At 49.0% G+C, this 13791-nt stretch overlaps 1 protein-coding gene across 1 annotated transcript in view; it reads left to right on the forward strand.

The window, feature by feature from the left end:
* Positions 1-13791, forward strand: part of SDK1 (sidekick cell adhesion molecule 1) — a 510153-nt gene that overhangs the window by 284546 nt on the left and 211816 nt on the right. Inside the window, exons 7-11 of the mRNA XM_059414328.1 lie at positions 3111-3194; positions 6667-6861; positions 9161-9277; positions 10429-10596; positions 12490-12592. Of these exons, the coding sequence (XP_059270311.1) occupies positions 3111-3194; positions 6667-6861; positions 9161-9277; positions 10429-10596; positions 12490-12592 (667 nt within the window). The remainder of the gene's footprint in view (positions 1-3110; positions 3195-6666; positions 6862-9160; positions 9278-10428; positions 10597-12489; positions 12593-13791) is intronic.

A 13791-nucleotide genomic window follows, 5' to 3' on the forward strand; every position in this document is an offset into this window, starting at 1 on the left:
CATGGCTGCCTCCATGAGGCCAGGGTGAGTGCTGTATGACCCTGGCATTTTGGAAGGTGGGGAATTCAATAAAGGCCTTGCCCTTAAGCTGGCAGGGAGACATCCCACCTCCTATTCTGAGACAAGGCCAGTGGAGGATGATCAGCATGACTGGCTGTTTCTGAACAGGGATGGGAACGTTTTCCTGATTTCCTGATGTCTTCATATTGTTTCAAGAGAGAGAAAAGTGTTATTGCGATTGCGAGCTTTACTTACCCGCTGTACTTGTGATACATTTTTAGAAGTCTGATGTGCACCGGTGTTGGCAGTGTGCCCTTTCTAGAAACGGTGGCTGCCAATTAGCTAAGACACGCACTTGCCCCTTAGAGGTTAAGTGGTTGCGGCAGTCCATACTAGTTCACGACCAGCTTCCAGTTCAGCCCACAGTCCTTGCACTGTGGACGCGCCTCGTGTGCTCCCACTTTTGTCGTTTGAGCTGACTACGTGTAAAAGTAGCTGGGGATCAAGAGAAGAGGTCTCTTCTGAGCACCTGTTGAATTATGTCGACAGGAAGGGTCAGCCCTGAGCGAAATCATCACACATATGGTGGGGAAAGAAATATAATTACCATCAGAAGCTACAGGGGCCTTTCGGGGTCTTGGCAGCTGTGCGCCCGCTCTGCTTTGTTCAGCCTCCTGGAAAAGTTTCGGGAACAAGACCGGAGTATCAGTAAATGAACAAACCTGCTTGGCCCAGGCCATTCCTCGTCTTTCTAGTTGTCAGCCATGCAAGCCTCCCTGGTTATTGGCTCCAGGAAAGAGAGTGAGCCCTTGGCATGCACCAGCAGGACACCCAGAGCCTGGTGGCTCTGCAGGCAGGCTGCCGAGTGTGTGGGGTGGGTGAATTAGTGCCAGGTTCCCACAGTAACTGTCTGCAGGGGGGTCGGGGGGGAATGGCAGTGTTCACAGGCCAGTGGCCTTGACCAGGTCTCTGATGCACCCCAGGCCTGGAGCTGTGCCGCTGCTCAGCTTGAGCCAACTTTGGGCCACATGTGATGAGCACCCCCTGTCTCTGACCCCATGCTAGGTCCTCCCCTGGCCCCAGGGGGAAAGCTGGGTGGCATCACAGAGGGAGGAGAAGCAGCACTGGACACTGGCTGTTGCACCCAGTGCCTCAAGATAGCCACTGTTCCTGTAGATGTTGACCATTTCTTTATGCGTATGTCTGTTATCGAAGTGTGCTTCCTCTGGGATGAATCCCACGGGACTTGGGTAAAGTGAAAAATACCAGTTCTGAAGGTTACACATGGTATGATTCCATTCCTGTATCATTCAGGAACTGTGAAAGAATTACAGGTGGAGAGCAGATGAGTGGCTGCCAGAGGTGAGGGAAAGGGCGTTGGGGTGGCCAGGGTCCTGCAAGGGCAGCATGTGGGACCCTTGGGGGACAGTCCCATTCTGCCTCTAGACTATGGGTCGACATGCCCTCACTGATTATGTCCCCTAGGGCTAAGCCCGCACACGTGCTTGCATGCACACGCACGCATACAAGGCAGACGGCGGAGGTGAGAGTCGGGTAGGTCAGTATCTCGGGTGTGATGTTGGACTGCAGTTGTGCAAGGTGTCACCGTTGGGGGAAACTGAAGGAAGCCTGGGATCTCTATTATTTCTTACAACTGCGTGGGACTCTCTAATTATTTCAAAATAAAATGTTTAATTTAAAAAAGGAGAACCATAATTAATCACGGACAAATGTTGACTCTGTCAGTTGGTCTTTTTTTTTCCTTTTCACTTATGTCCCTTTCATCAGACCGTGGAGGTAGATATCGACGTTCCCATTCACTGATGAATATGGGGCATGACCCGCACATGAGGGCCGCGACAGGACGCAGCTCCAGGATGGTCGGAATATAAATTTCACTGCTGTCATGATTATTGATGAAGGGAATGCAGCTGAATGTGAACATGTGGGTGTGCAGCGAAGACCAGCTTGAAAAGAGACCGTGAATCTTTGCGGTGTGTCTTTCCAAAGCCTGGTCTACGCACACCCAGAACCTAGTCGAAGACTCCGTGTCCACCTGGAGAGGGGGCAGCCCATTCCTCAGGCAGATGACATGTGCCCGAGTGACCCGGCTCATCGCAGAGGGGGTCCCAGACCCCCCCCCCCCCCACCCTGCGGAGAAACCTTCAGCCTTTTCTTAAGTGCTCATGTCTCCTTTCCCTTTTGTGGGTCCCACCCTGTCTTAAAGACCCAGGCAGTGCAGGAGGCATGCCAAGCCACGCTACCCAGTCCCCACGCGGTGACAGTGGCAATCAGCCACCCAGGAAGACAGTGCCCAGAGACTAATTATCACACAGAAAGGGAATTCAGCAGCCTTTGTTATCGCAGTAATGAAATCACTGGCACCTTCACACCGGCTGAATCTGGCCATGCCACCGTTGAGGTTCTGCTGAGAAAACTGAAAAGATTGTTGCAGTTCACTCTCCAAGGAGAGAGTCACTGCGAATACACCGGCCACTGTTCTGTTCAATGGGCGAGGGGAGTAGCTGGAGAGACACAAGCCGTGGAGTTTCCTCTGCTCCTGAAGATGGATGAGAGGCCCTTTTTCTTTCTTCTCTTCGTCGTTATTTAGCCTTCCATTGAAGTAGTAAATCTATATTTTGGAGAAGAAGAACCACTAAGACTTTAAAATATATGTTAATGGGCCGCCCGGTCCCCTGACACAGACCCATGCCTGGCTGTGACGTTTTATTGGATAAAACCCCGCATGCGTCAGGGTTTGGTTTGGATATGGAAACAAACTAGCCTATAAAACACTCTGCTGTAAATATAAACCTTTATGAACCTCTCGGGACAGTCCTTCTAAAATGTGAATTAAGATATTCCATGATTCAAGCCCATAAACAGAAAAGTAGCCATCACCCTGAGTAGTAATTTGCTTTCTGAAACCGTAGGTTTGATAAACCGCCTTTAGCCCCACTCACTGAGTTCTGAGTTCGCGTGTACGATGGCAGCGAAAGAACTTTCCAGAAATAGTTTTTAAAAGGGTTTTGAGCTCTTTGAGGCCAGACAGTTCTCCCAAAATACACTTCTTTTGCTTAGGGGCTATTTTGTTTCTTTCTTGTTTAAAGAGCCACCGTATTTTACTGCTGAGCCCGAGAGTCGGATTTTAGCGGAAGTGGAAGATACTGTGGACATCGTGTGTCGAGCCATGGGTGAGTGTGGGGCGACTGCTCCACGGGCCGCTGTGAGGCAGGGGGACCGAAGGGGCACTTTCATCACTGTCGGGACACACATTGAGTGTGATGTTAGTGACAGGGCCTTTGGATCCTGGCAGAACTCAGTTACTGGGCATGTGACCTTGAGGAAGGTGACCTCGACCTAACTGAGCTGTTGCTTCCTCACCTGCAGAGTAGAGATAAGAATATTCACCAGAGGGAACAAGAAGAAAAACTTCACCCCATCTGTCCCCACGGAAATGGACAGCCTTGTCCTCTCAACCCCTTTCAAACACTCTGGTTGCACAAGATCATGACTCCCCAAGACCTGGAGCAGGAGGTGCTCTTCCGTCTGTGGGGCGAGGGGCACTGGTGACGACGCGTGCTCTGCAGTGGGAGAGGTGGTTCTAAAGTCTTTGAACAGGAAGCCTTCCTTTTTTTCTTTTTCTTTTTCTCTTTTTTCTGCTTCAGGTTGACTTTTTCTTCATTATTCTAGTAATCTCCCCCCCCCCCATCTTGGTGACAAGCTGTCCACGGTCAGGCAGCATCAACAATTATACGAACCCCCCTCCTAGAGACAGGCTTTTTAAAGGCAATTTCATTAATAAAGGCTATGTTAGTGTACTAGACACTGCCAGTGAAAAGACCTTTTTTTTTTTTTAATGTTTAAACTTGTCCATCTTAAGAGTGGGTATTTCATTCTAAGAGCTTGGAGAGTAAGGATTAGCAATTTTGTAAATATCCAAAACAGCTCCATAAAAGAGAAATTATTATCTCAGAGTACACATACGAAAACAAGATCTTAGAAAGTGAGGTTAAGTAATGTGCTCAAGGCACAGAACCAGGGAGAAGAGATGAGATACCTCTAAAATCCCAGCCCAGCATCTGGCATATAGGAGCTGCTCATTAAAGACTAGACAACCTGCCAGAGGTCTCATGGCAATGGAGACAGGAATGAAACCCAGACCCATCAGCTCCCAAAGCAAGGGCTTTGGCCGGGGCACTTGGCTTCTCCCAGAGAGCTGAGGTTTGGGCCTAGAACTCATGCCAGCAATCCACAGGTACGGACATGTCATTGTCCATCTCTGAAAGGGAGTGGGGTTATGCTTCGAGCAGTGTTGATGGCTCCTGCAGAGATCGGGGTCTGCCACAGGCCACCCTCCTCTACCCACTGTGCTTCCACTTGGAGCCTGTGTCCTGGGAGGCTTAGTCCCCAGCCCCCTGGGCAGGTCTCAGGAGCACTGTTGGCACATCTGCTCTGCGGCCATCCTCTGTTCAGGATCCTGGGGATGGGTTGGGGGAGAGTGATGTGACCTTTACATGGAAATGTCCCACAGTGCGACCCACTGCTCTCTTCCTGGCATAAACACTGTTTTCCAAGGTCAGCGGTGCTCTAGAAGTAGAACTCCACTGCATTTCGAGTGCTCAGACTTTAGAAACCAGAATCTGCAGCACTGTTGGGGATAAGGTTTCTGTTTATGACCCTAAATCACCCCAAAGCAGAAAGACTCCCGGTTCCCCATATACTAACAATTATTTTTCAATAAATGACAGTCTTAAGCCCTTCCCTTGACAAGAGAATGCTCTTTTTTGCATGATTTCTACAGGGTAAACTTCTTGGTAAATACAGACGTGTACATGTATACTGAGCAGGTCTTTCAACGTTGCCATCAGATAATTTACTGCTTTTTTAAAATTTTGACAATGAGACTACAGCAGCATGTGAAGTGGTTACTCTTCATGAAGGCTCGATCATGTAATTGCTCTTAGGAGATTTTACATGAATTGGTTATGCTTTTACCTTGAAATGGATTTTTTTAATTTCCTGATTTAATGAAAAGTGACAGGAAACATAATTAAGGCAAAGAACAGAATCTGAGAATACATTATCTTGAAATATTCCACGACATTAACTTTATTTATTAAAGAAGACATCTTACACCTACATGGCATCTGGAATCAAGGGATTTGGGTATGCTTTTCACCGTGAATCCTGCCAACATGGGTATTATTTCAATTAATTTCATAGGTAGGGAAACCGAGGTAAAGAAACAGCCTAGACGTTCCTGCATGCTTCCTGTGGGCCCACAGCAAACATATACGCACCCGCCATGCTCAGGACCATGTTGTCACATGTATTTTGGCAGAGTGACTGTGCACAGCCTGTTGTGTCTACCCAGTTGGCATAGGTGGCTTAGGAGGTCAGAGACACACCCAGGTGGCAGTGTCCCCTACCACTAGTCACACAAGCTTCCGGGGGAGCTGCCCAGGGAAGGAGACTGGGGTCTCCCAGGTCAGAGGTCATCCTAGGCCGTAAGGCACCAGGGACTAGCACACGCCTCATCATGCCCTAGGCTCCACGCACTGAGCATGGCCATGTCGGGGCCGAGCAACAGAGGTCCTCACGCTTTCAGGCTGAGCAGAGTCCCATCATTCATAACCCAGGTTCTGCCCCGGTGAGCCTGCCCTTTGTCCCCTGCATCTTCCCTCCCAAACCCAGCCTTCCCACCACCATCCACTGGGCCAGCTGGGTGGTGCAGAGCTCTGGTCTCACTGACCGAGGCCTGAATTTTCACTGTAACATCATTTAGATGAGGAATGAGATGAGGAAGGCACAGCCAGCCTCAGTCTGACCCTCCGTCCTCCTGCTCCAAGTGCTGGCCTTGCTCGAGTGCCTTTAGCTCCTAGGGACAGGGGTGGCACCATCCTTCGACCCCACCTTGTTACCTGCTGGATTTGCATTTGTCTGGGAGCCAAGGCAGCTTTTCCCACGTCCACAGCTAAATGCCCCTCAGGACCCCTCAGCCTCCTCCCACATATACCTCGGGTGATTTACCTCCGCTGTCTTCCACTGCCATGGACGTCCGCTTAGATCGGTGATGTCCAGCCCCCTCGGCAGGAGACGGCTGAAAAGATGGGATGCCTTCTTCTTATGGTTAGTCCTAATCAGAGTCATTCTAGCCACTGAGCACTGGCCGTGTGCCAGGCACTGGGGACATCTGCATGCGCTGGTGGGGTTAATCTTCCAGCAGCATTTCAAGGTTGCAGTGACCACTTCCTTCCAAATGTGTCTCCGGTCGTAGTGGCCCGTCCCTGAGCCTCGAGTGGCAGAGGCGGGCACTACAGGGCAGCAGGGGCCTTCCTGATCCCTGTCTGTTCCCAGGACAGTCATGGTCACGGCTGGAATCCCTCTCTCTCCAGACCAGAGCACAAGTCTGCACCGGCTCGGGGGGTCCAGAACGATCTGCAGCCCAGCAGATCCAGAGTTCATTACTGCACTTCCTCTTGCTGCTTCTCTGTGTCTATTTCTCTGCACATAACACTGTGCAAGGAGGAGAAAGGGACTCTAGACGAAACATGCCGCCAAACTATCACCTTGTAACGTCTGAAACATGTTCTCCTCAGCCCTCACATAAAGTGTTTGCAGTTGAGTTCTTTCAAATGCCCTATTGTTTCCACTCCTGTGCAGGGGTCCCTCTTCCCACTCTGCAGTGGTTCAAGGACGCCACGGCCATCGGCAAGCTCCAGGGTCCCCGGTACGAGATGCTGTCAAGTGGAGGCCTGCGGATCCAAAAGCTGCGTCCTGAGGACTCGGGGGTCTTCCAGTGCTTTGCCAGTAATGAAGGAGGGGAGATCCAGACCTATACCTACCTGGACGTCACCAGTGAGTCCTGCCCCACCGCAGCCAGACCCCCTGCTCTGAGCCCTCAGCCAGAGCTCCCCACTCGGAAAACCGTAGCATCTGTTCTGCAAACAGACAAGATGTGGGAACCAGCAGTGACCCACTGTGGAGGGCCACCTCTCCGGCCCACAAAAGCCCACATGCTAAGCCCCCAGGCAGCAAATATGCCCCATTGTCCCTATGCCCTGCCGCCTGACCTGCACTCAGGAGAGCCTCGTGCTCTCCTCTCTGCTGAGAAGTGATGGGACAAGTATCTCCACTTTTCTGGACTGAACTGGAAGGACTGTTCAGTGAATAGCTCATTCCTAATTTTTTTTCTTTTGATCTTTTTCCCATTTTTTATATTTACATTCTATTTTAGTTTTATTGAATAATTATAGTTCTTCTGTAAGTTTCTTTTATTACCCCATTAGCAGAAATACCTTGGCACCCTGTCTTTGAAAACTAAAGTGAAGGTATAGGTTTTCACTGTATCTGTGGGTTTCCTTTTTCAGCCCCACAGTTGTAATATTTTTCTAAAATGAAGTCGCATTTAGTGGTTATGGAATTATACCTTTTGGAATCCAAATGCTGATATCCTCAGGTGTGAGAGCCACTTGAGGAAGCAAATCATGTCCGTATGCAGACAGCTGTCGCCTGCCTGAACTTAGGAATTTAAGGATTCTGTGTGTGTGTTTTGGTAATGTAGGGGTCATTACCTTGAACCTTGTCCAGGGGTCAATCTCTGGTTTAGAGCATAGGAAACCAGTATCGCTTCAAATGATGGCAATAATATCGAGTACTTATGCCAGAAACTGAGTTTCGCTCAATTAGAATTATTTAAGTATATCTTACAAGTCGGCCGGGCGGCTGTGGGGCACAGGTGGGCATACTTTTTTTTTTTCCTAATTTATTTTAATTCCAGGATAATTAACACAGTGTTATATTAGTTCATGCATTTAACTAACATTTACACAGCATCTGTGTCAGGCACTGTGGGGATTGGGGGCAGAGCTCCGAGGAAGACATGCAAGGTTCTCATGCCTCCAGGACAGAGGTCAGGAAACGGGGAGACAGACAGCAGAGGAGGGGTAATTTAGCCGGGGATGAGGGCTGGGAAAGGAGCAGACAGGTGGGGCCCGGAGTGACCAGGGAGGCCTCTCTGAGGGTGATCAGGTTGCGTTCCTTGTGATGCTGCCAGAGCTGAGGCCCAAAGGTGCAAAGCTTTGGGGGACATGGGTGTCACGGGATGGGGGAGGCTGCAGGTGCTTTCCAGACACAAGCTTGGGGAGGTGTGTGTGCAGGGAGCAAGGAGACGGTGGGGACACAGTCTGGTGAGGAGCCGGGGGTCATGCTAGGAGGTAGTTTGGAGGGACAAGCAAGGTGAAGGCCCAGGAGCCTGAGGGAAGATTCTACTGGCTTTCGGCAGGGAGTGGCAGGGTGTCCTTCATGGCTTCCACAGGGCACCGATGGCTGGTTGTAGGATGTCCAATGCAGGGAAGAGCGGAAGGCTTAGGACCCGGGAGGAGGCCACTGTACTGTCGATTGGGGGCCCCAGCCGGGGAGGGAAGCGGGGGGCTCTGGGATTTGCTTTGGTGGTGGCATCCATGGGGCATAGGGGGTTTGTGGTAGCAGGAGAGGTGGCAGCAGTGCTTCGGTCCCGAGTTTCATCCACTGGTCCTGGGAACCTCAGGGCCCTCATGGGATTGGGGACATGCAGATCAGAGTAGAAAAAGTTGCTGAGTCTCGCTAAAGCCAGCCTGAGCTACTCACCACCGTCTCAGTCTGACTGGGGGCTCTCGGGAGCTGGAGGCCCGTGCCAACCCCCAAGGATAAAAAGATACCCCCAGCGCTTGGGCCCCAACACTTCTGGAAATCCCTCACTGATGTGCTTCAAATCTGTTATTTTGTGAAAGTGTCATCCTTTGGGTAATATTTAATATTCAAAAATTCGGTTTTTCTATTTTTCCAAAAGTACTAAAGGCGAGCTTGTTAGATTTACCTGAATAACTGTCCCCCTGGTTAATGTCCACCTGAAGCAGCTGCTCCGGGCTCCTGCGCTCGCCCACTTGCGTGTCCATTCCGCCACGAGACTAGAGATCTCTTCAGGTTGTAAACACAGGCAGCTCCTGGGGGACAAATAAGGGAAGGTTATAGTCACTCCTGAAAGGTTTTCCTCCTTTATTGCTACAGTTATCTCTGTGATTAGTCCCATAAAAGCCCATATGGGCCACCCCGGCAGGCAGGTCTGAGCGCGTCTGGGGACAGCGCACTGAGTATCTCCCTGTTGGCTCCTGGTTAGATGTCGCCCCAGCGTTTACTCAGCTTCCGGTGGACACCACGGTCACCGATGGGATGACGGCCGTCCTGAGGTGCAAGGTGTCCGGAGCCCCCAAGCCCGCCATCACATGGAGGAGAGGTAGGTCGCCAGTGCAGCCTGGTCCACACGGGGATGAGCCCATCGGCCCGAGCCATGTGTGTTTTTGTCCCGCCCTCCTTCGTTCATTCAGTGAAGACTGGCAGCCACCTGTGGGGCACCCGCCCAGTGTCAGACGCCCGGGCCACCAGCGTGAGCCGGACAGGCAAGGCCCCCAGGAGCGTCACGGAGCTTACCTCCATGAGAGGAAACAGCCGAGTTTTAAAACATGGGAATATCCCTGTTTTCTGCCTCAGCCCTTCATAGAGCTCCTTAGGCTTATGAAGGGGTTCCCCCAAAATACCAGGGAGTGGATTCAGAGACGTGCCACCAGGACCCAGTGTCCCTATTTGTAAAACGAAGGTTCTGTTAAAAATTAAGAATAATATCCTTGCTCTTTTAAGAAAGAAGGATGCTGAGATTGCACACCTTAAACTGATAGGATACGTAAGCCGTTGAGACCTCGGTTCACAAAAGGCAGAGAAACCAAAGCCTGGGTGACACCCAGGTCCTTCTCGGTGTCCCTTAGCAGAGTGGCCGCGGAGGGATGAAGCTTTACTGAAATAGGAAACCGAGAGAGAAAGATGCTTCTGGCTCGTTTGACACACGTTTTCAGTCCCCGTGAGGAGGGGCTTCATGCCACGGGCTTGCTCTCTAGTTCCAGCTCCTTCCGCAGGCACATGTGTCACTAAATGAACCACACATGTGGTCCGTTCTTAATAAATATGTGCTGACACATGTGGGTTCACGTAAAGGCCTCGCCACACCCTCAGACCATGGCGCTCAAACATAAACGTCTGAGGAGCTCCAGGCCAGCAAGCAAGAGGGTGTTTTTTTATCTTACACATCCTTTGCTCTCCTGATCAGAACATAATGGTAGCTTTACATAGAAAATCTTCAAGCGCATACAGATATAAGGGAAACTCAGTATCAGTCAGCCAGAGATAATGACCGCATACATGGTTCATAATTTATTTAACCAAGTTTCTCAATTTCGGACAATTAAGATTTTTTTGGTCTCCATTATCCTAAATTATGTTAAAGGGAATGGCTTTGATTACTGTTGTACGTATAGTTTTCACTTCATTATGATTGTTTCAAGTCATTTCCTTGGTCTTGGTGTTAACCCTCCCGCTTTCTCGACTTTTCTTCAGGAAAACATATTTTGGCCAGTGGCTCCGTGCGGATTCCTAGGTTCATGCTTCTGGAGTCTGGGGGTCTGCAGATCACCCCCGTCTTCCTCCAGGATGCTGGGAGCTACACCTGCTACGCAGCCAACACGGAGGGGTCCCTGAACGCGTCCGCAGCCTTAACTGTTTGGAGTAAGGACCACAGGCCATGTGGAACCTTCTGTTAATCACAGCTTAATCGCCATGTCAGCTGTGCTTAGGGATGTCAATATGTCCTTGGACTCTCTAATTGAATCATAAGAGAATGATTATTTTTACAACTAATTTATAGAAATCTGTCGAGTAATTAATTTTTCAGTTTCTGAAAGCGTAATTAGAAACTGTATTCAAATATTTAATGGGGACATTTCAGGAGAGAGAAAAGAGGGACTTTTTACAGTCGGTGGCAGAGAGGGTTTTAGCCCAAATGAGCCCAAATGACAAAATCAGTGAGGCGGTCAATTTTGGAAGCTTCACGTAAAGAAACCGAATCAAGAGTTAATGTTTTAGAGAAAGTATGGTTTTTTTCTATAATATCATTATAACCAACTCAAACACTCCTAGTATACTAAACATGAGTGTTTTCTATGTTAGGAGTGAACTGGAGAAAATCTTTGTTATTTCTCCAATTTTTGTTTCTTTATCGAGAACACTGTTTTCTGAAATGGAGAACAGATCATTTTCCAGACGTAAGGATTCATTACTGAGTATTTCTGCCCTGCCCACCACCAACCCCCCCGCCTCCCCTGCCAAAACTTTTAGCTTCCCTCCCTGGCATACTTTTTCCTCTTTGCTTCATCTATAAGTATGTTACTAAAATTAATAATAATAAAATCATTGTTAAAAAAATCAAAAGACAGGGCTCACGATTTTTATAAAGTTTGTCTATAGAGAAAAACTTTTAATTTGCATCAGTGATGAATTTGTTAAAACACTATCCTGAAAGAGAAACCGAATTACCATGCTTTATTTCATGTTTGTTTTGCTCTCTACGATACAGTTTGTGTGCACTTTAATCAATGACCTTACTGATTTATTGGGTATTCTAAAAACACCAGGAGTTTTAGAAAGAAATGAACTCATCCTCTCCCCGATATTTTTGGATACCCAAAAAAAAAAAAAAAGATTTTTGTCTTATTTCGTGGCCCACTGTGTCCACCCACTTCCAACTGGTCACATGTCCCTAACATGTTAACCTTATATTTAACAGCTTGTGAAGAGTTGATGTCTGCATGTCTGTAGGTCACTCATCAGAAAGTTCTGTAGATCTGCTAAGATTCAGATTCTAATAGCACTAGAGCAATAGGTACGCTCATACAGCCTGCCTCCCCCTTCCACGGACAGTAAAGCTCGCATGTTTTCCTGGACATTCAGCCACAAGCAATTGGGCTAGGGGCCAACCTCATCTTATGTCTCCCACATTTCAGGCTCTGTTGGTGGGACCAGAGCAGTGTTCACCTCAGAGGGATGCAGAAGGGGAGACCCCCAGCACAGGGCTTTTGCTGGGGCCTTGGCTGTGGCCCCACCCTGACCCATGCCCATTGTTGGGTGAGCCACCACGCCTCTGACTGAGCTCCACCTTCTAGTCCGGAAACCTAGGAGTGGTGCTCTCACAGCCCTCCCAAGGTTGTTGTGAGATTAAGTAAAACAATATAAATGGAAGCACTTTGCAAAGTCATGAAGTGCTGTGCAGACAGCAGAAATGACCAGAATGTTAATGATCTTGGGAAAGAACCAAGATTCTCACCTAAGACTGCAGAACCTCATAAACCCCGGCACATGCTTGTCATTCTCAATGTCTCCCAGAGGGTTTAGAGGTTCGGGAGCGGCCCTTGTGGGGAGGGAGGCCCGACGACTGTAGCCAGGGAAGGCTCACTTTCAATTCCCTGAGTGTTTCCCAGCGCTTCCATTTACGCTCGCTTTGCCAAGATGAGAGAAAACTTAGAGGTTTTGTTGTCAGATGACCAATTCATTCCCCTCCTCCCCCTGAGGGAGAAAACTCTGGAGTGTGTAATTTTGTCTGAGCTGTGACTTATGTCTTCACAGATCGCACGTCCATCGTTAACCCTCCAGAGGACCGCGTGGTGATTAAGGGGACCACTGCCACGCTGCACTGTGGAGCCACTCACGACCCCCGGATCGCCCTCCGGTCAGTTCCGTCACTTACAGTATCTGGGGCTCGTTGATGTCCTGGGAGCTTAGGAACTGATGTGGAGATGGGAAGGGAGAATTTGGGAAGCTTTGATTTCAGCCACAGATCCCTGATTACGGCATCTCAGTCTTGGGCTCCATCATTAATCACACAAATCCCATTTTCTACTTCAGCCTTATGTATTATTTACAGTGAGCTATGTTCCACTTCATGACTTCGGTACAGCTTTTCATGATTTTTCTGCCAAGGTTAATACACTATCTGTAAAACGTACTTGTCAGAGGCTGATACTTAATGAGAGAAAAATCTGGAAGGATCGAATAGGATTTCAGTGGTGTTTACGCTGGGCCGTGCAATACTCAAGAGGGGTTTTCTCTGCTCTGGGATGGTTTCGTTTTGAAATGGGGAGCAAGGGAGACCCACACCCAGAAGAAAGGCATCCACAGTCCCCTCGTGCATATAGGAAGTATTTGTAAAGACGGGACTGTGTGCCTCGAAGCTCCACTAAAGGCATCGGACTATCTGGTCTTTGTCTGATTCAGACGGGACAGTAGCAATGAAACATGTGACTTTCCAGGTAAATGTGTGACAGCAGACACAGGTGACCGTGGGTGGTAAGCTTCTTCCCAAAGAGCGGCCAATTTCAGAGTAGTTTTTAATTTTCAGAACCAGCCTGGAAAATAAATCTAGAAAGAAAAATAAAGTCCTCCTAGAATTGTCTCTCTGGCCTTAGCCCAGAAGGCATGCGCTTAGCCAAATGGATAGAATCGAGATGCATTCCTTCTTTCTGGAACGTCTCACTCTGGGCAGAGGGAGGTGGTGGCTGCCACATACATTATTAACTGGATTCAGAGACTGAGCTGCTTTTTCACTCTTCTTGGGCAGGTGTTTGGCAAATCATGAATTTTCGTGCCTCCACCTGGCTCTCTGGAGTTCCCCAGAGCTCAGAAGCCAAGTTTGGTTTAGTTATGAGAATGTCGGATGCAAAACCAACAAGCAGAAACTAACAGGTTCAGGATTATCTAGGGAATCCATGGAGATCATCTTCGTGAGAGCTGTCATTCCCAGAAAAGAACCCGTTCATCTCTAAATGGTTTGGGCAGAGGATTCCAGAAAGAAAGGACAGATAAGCTGGTTTTCTGCTACTCTGTGAGCTTACATGGAATCCCTCTGGATCCATGTGGGTTTCTCAGAGC

Source organism: Mustela nigripes, chromosome 11 (genome assembly GCF_022355385.1).
Source record: "Mustela nigripes isolate SB6536 chromosome 11, MUSNIG.SB6536, whole genome shotgun sequence".
NCBI classification, from domain to species: domain Eukaryota; kingdom Metazoa; phylum Chordata; class Mammalia; order Carnivora; family Mustelidae; genus Mustela; species Mustela nigripes.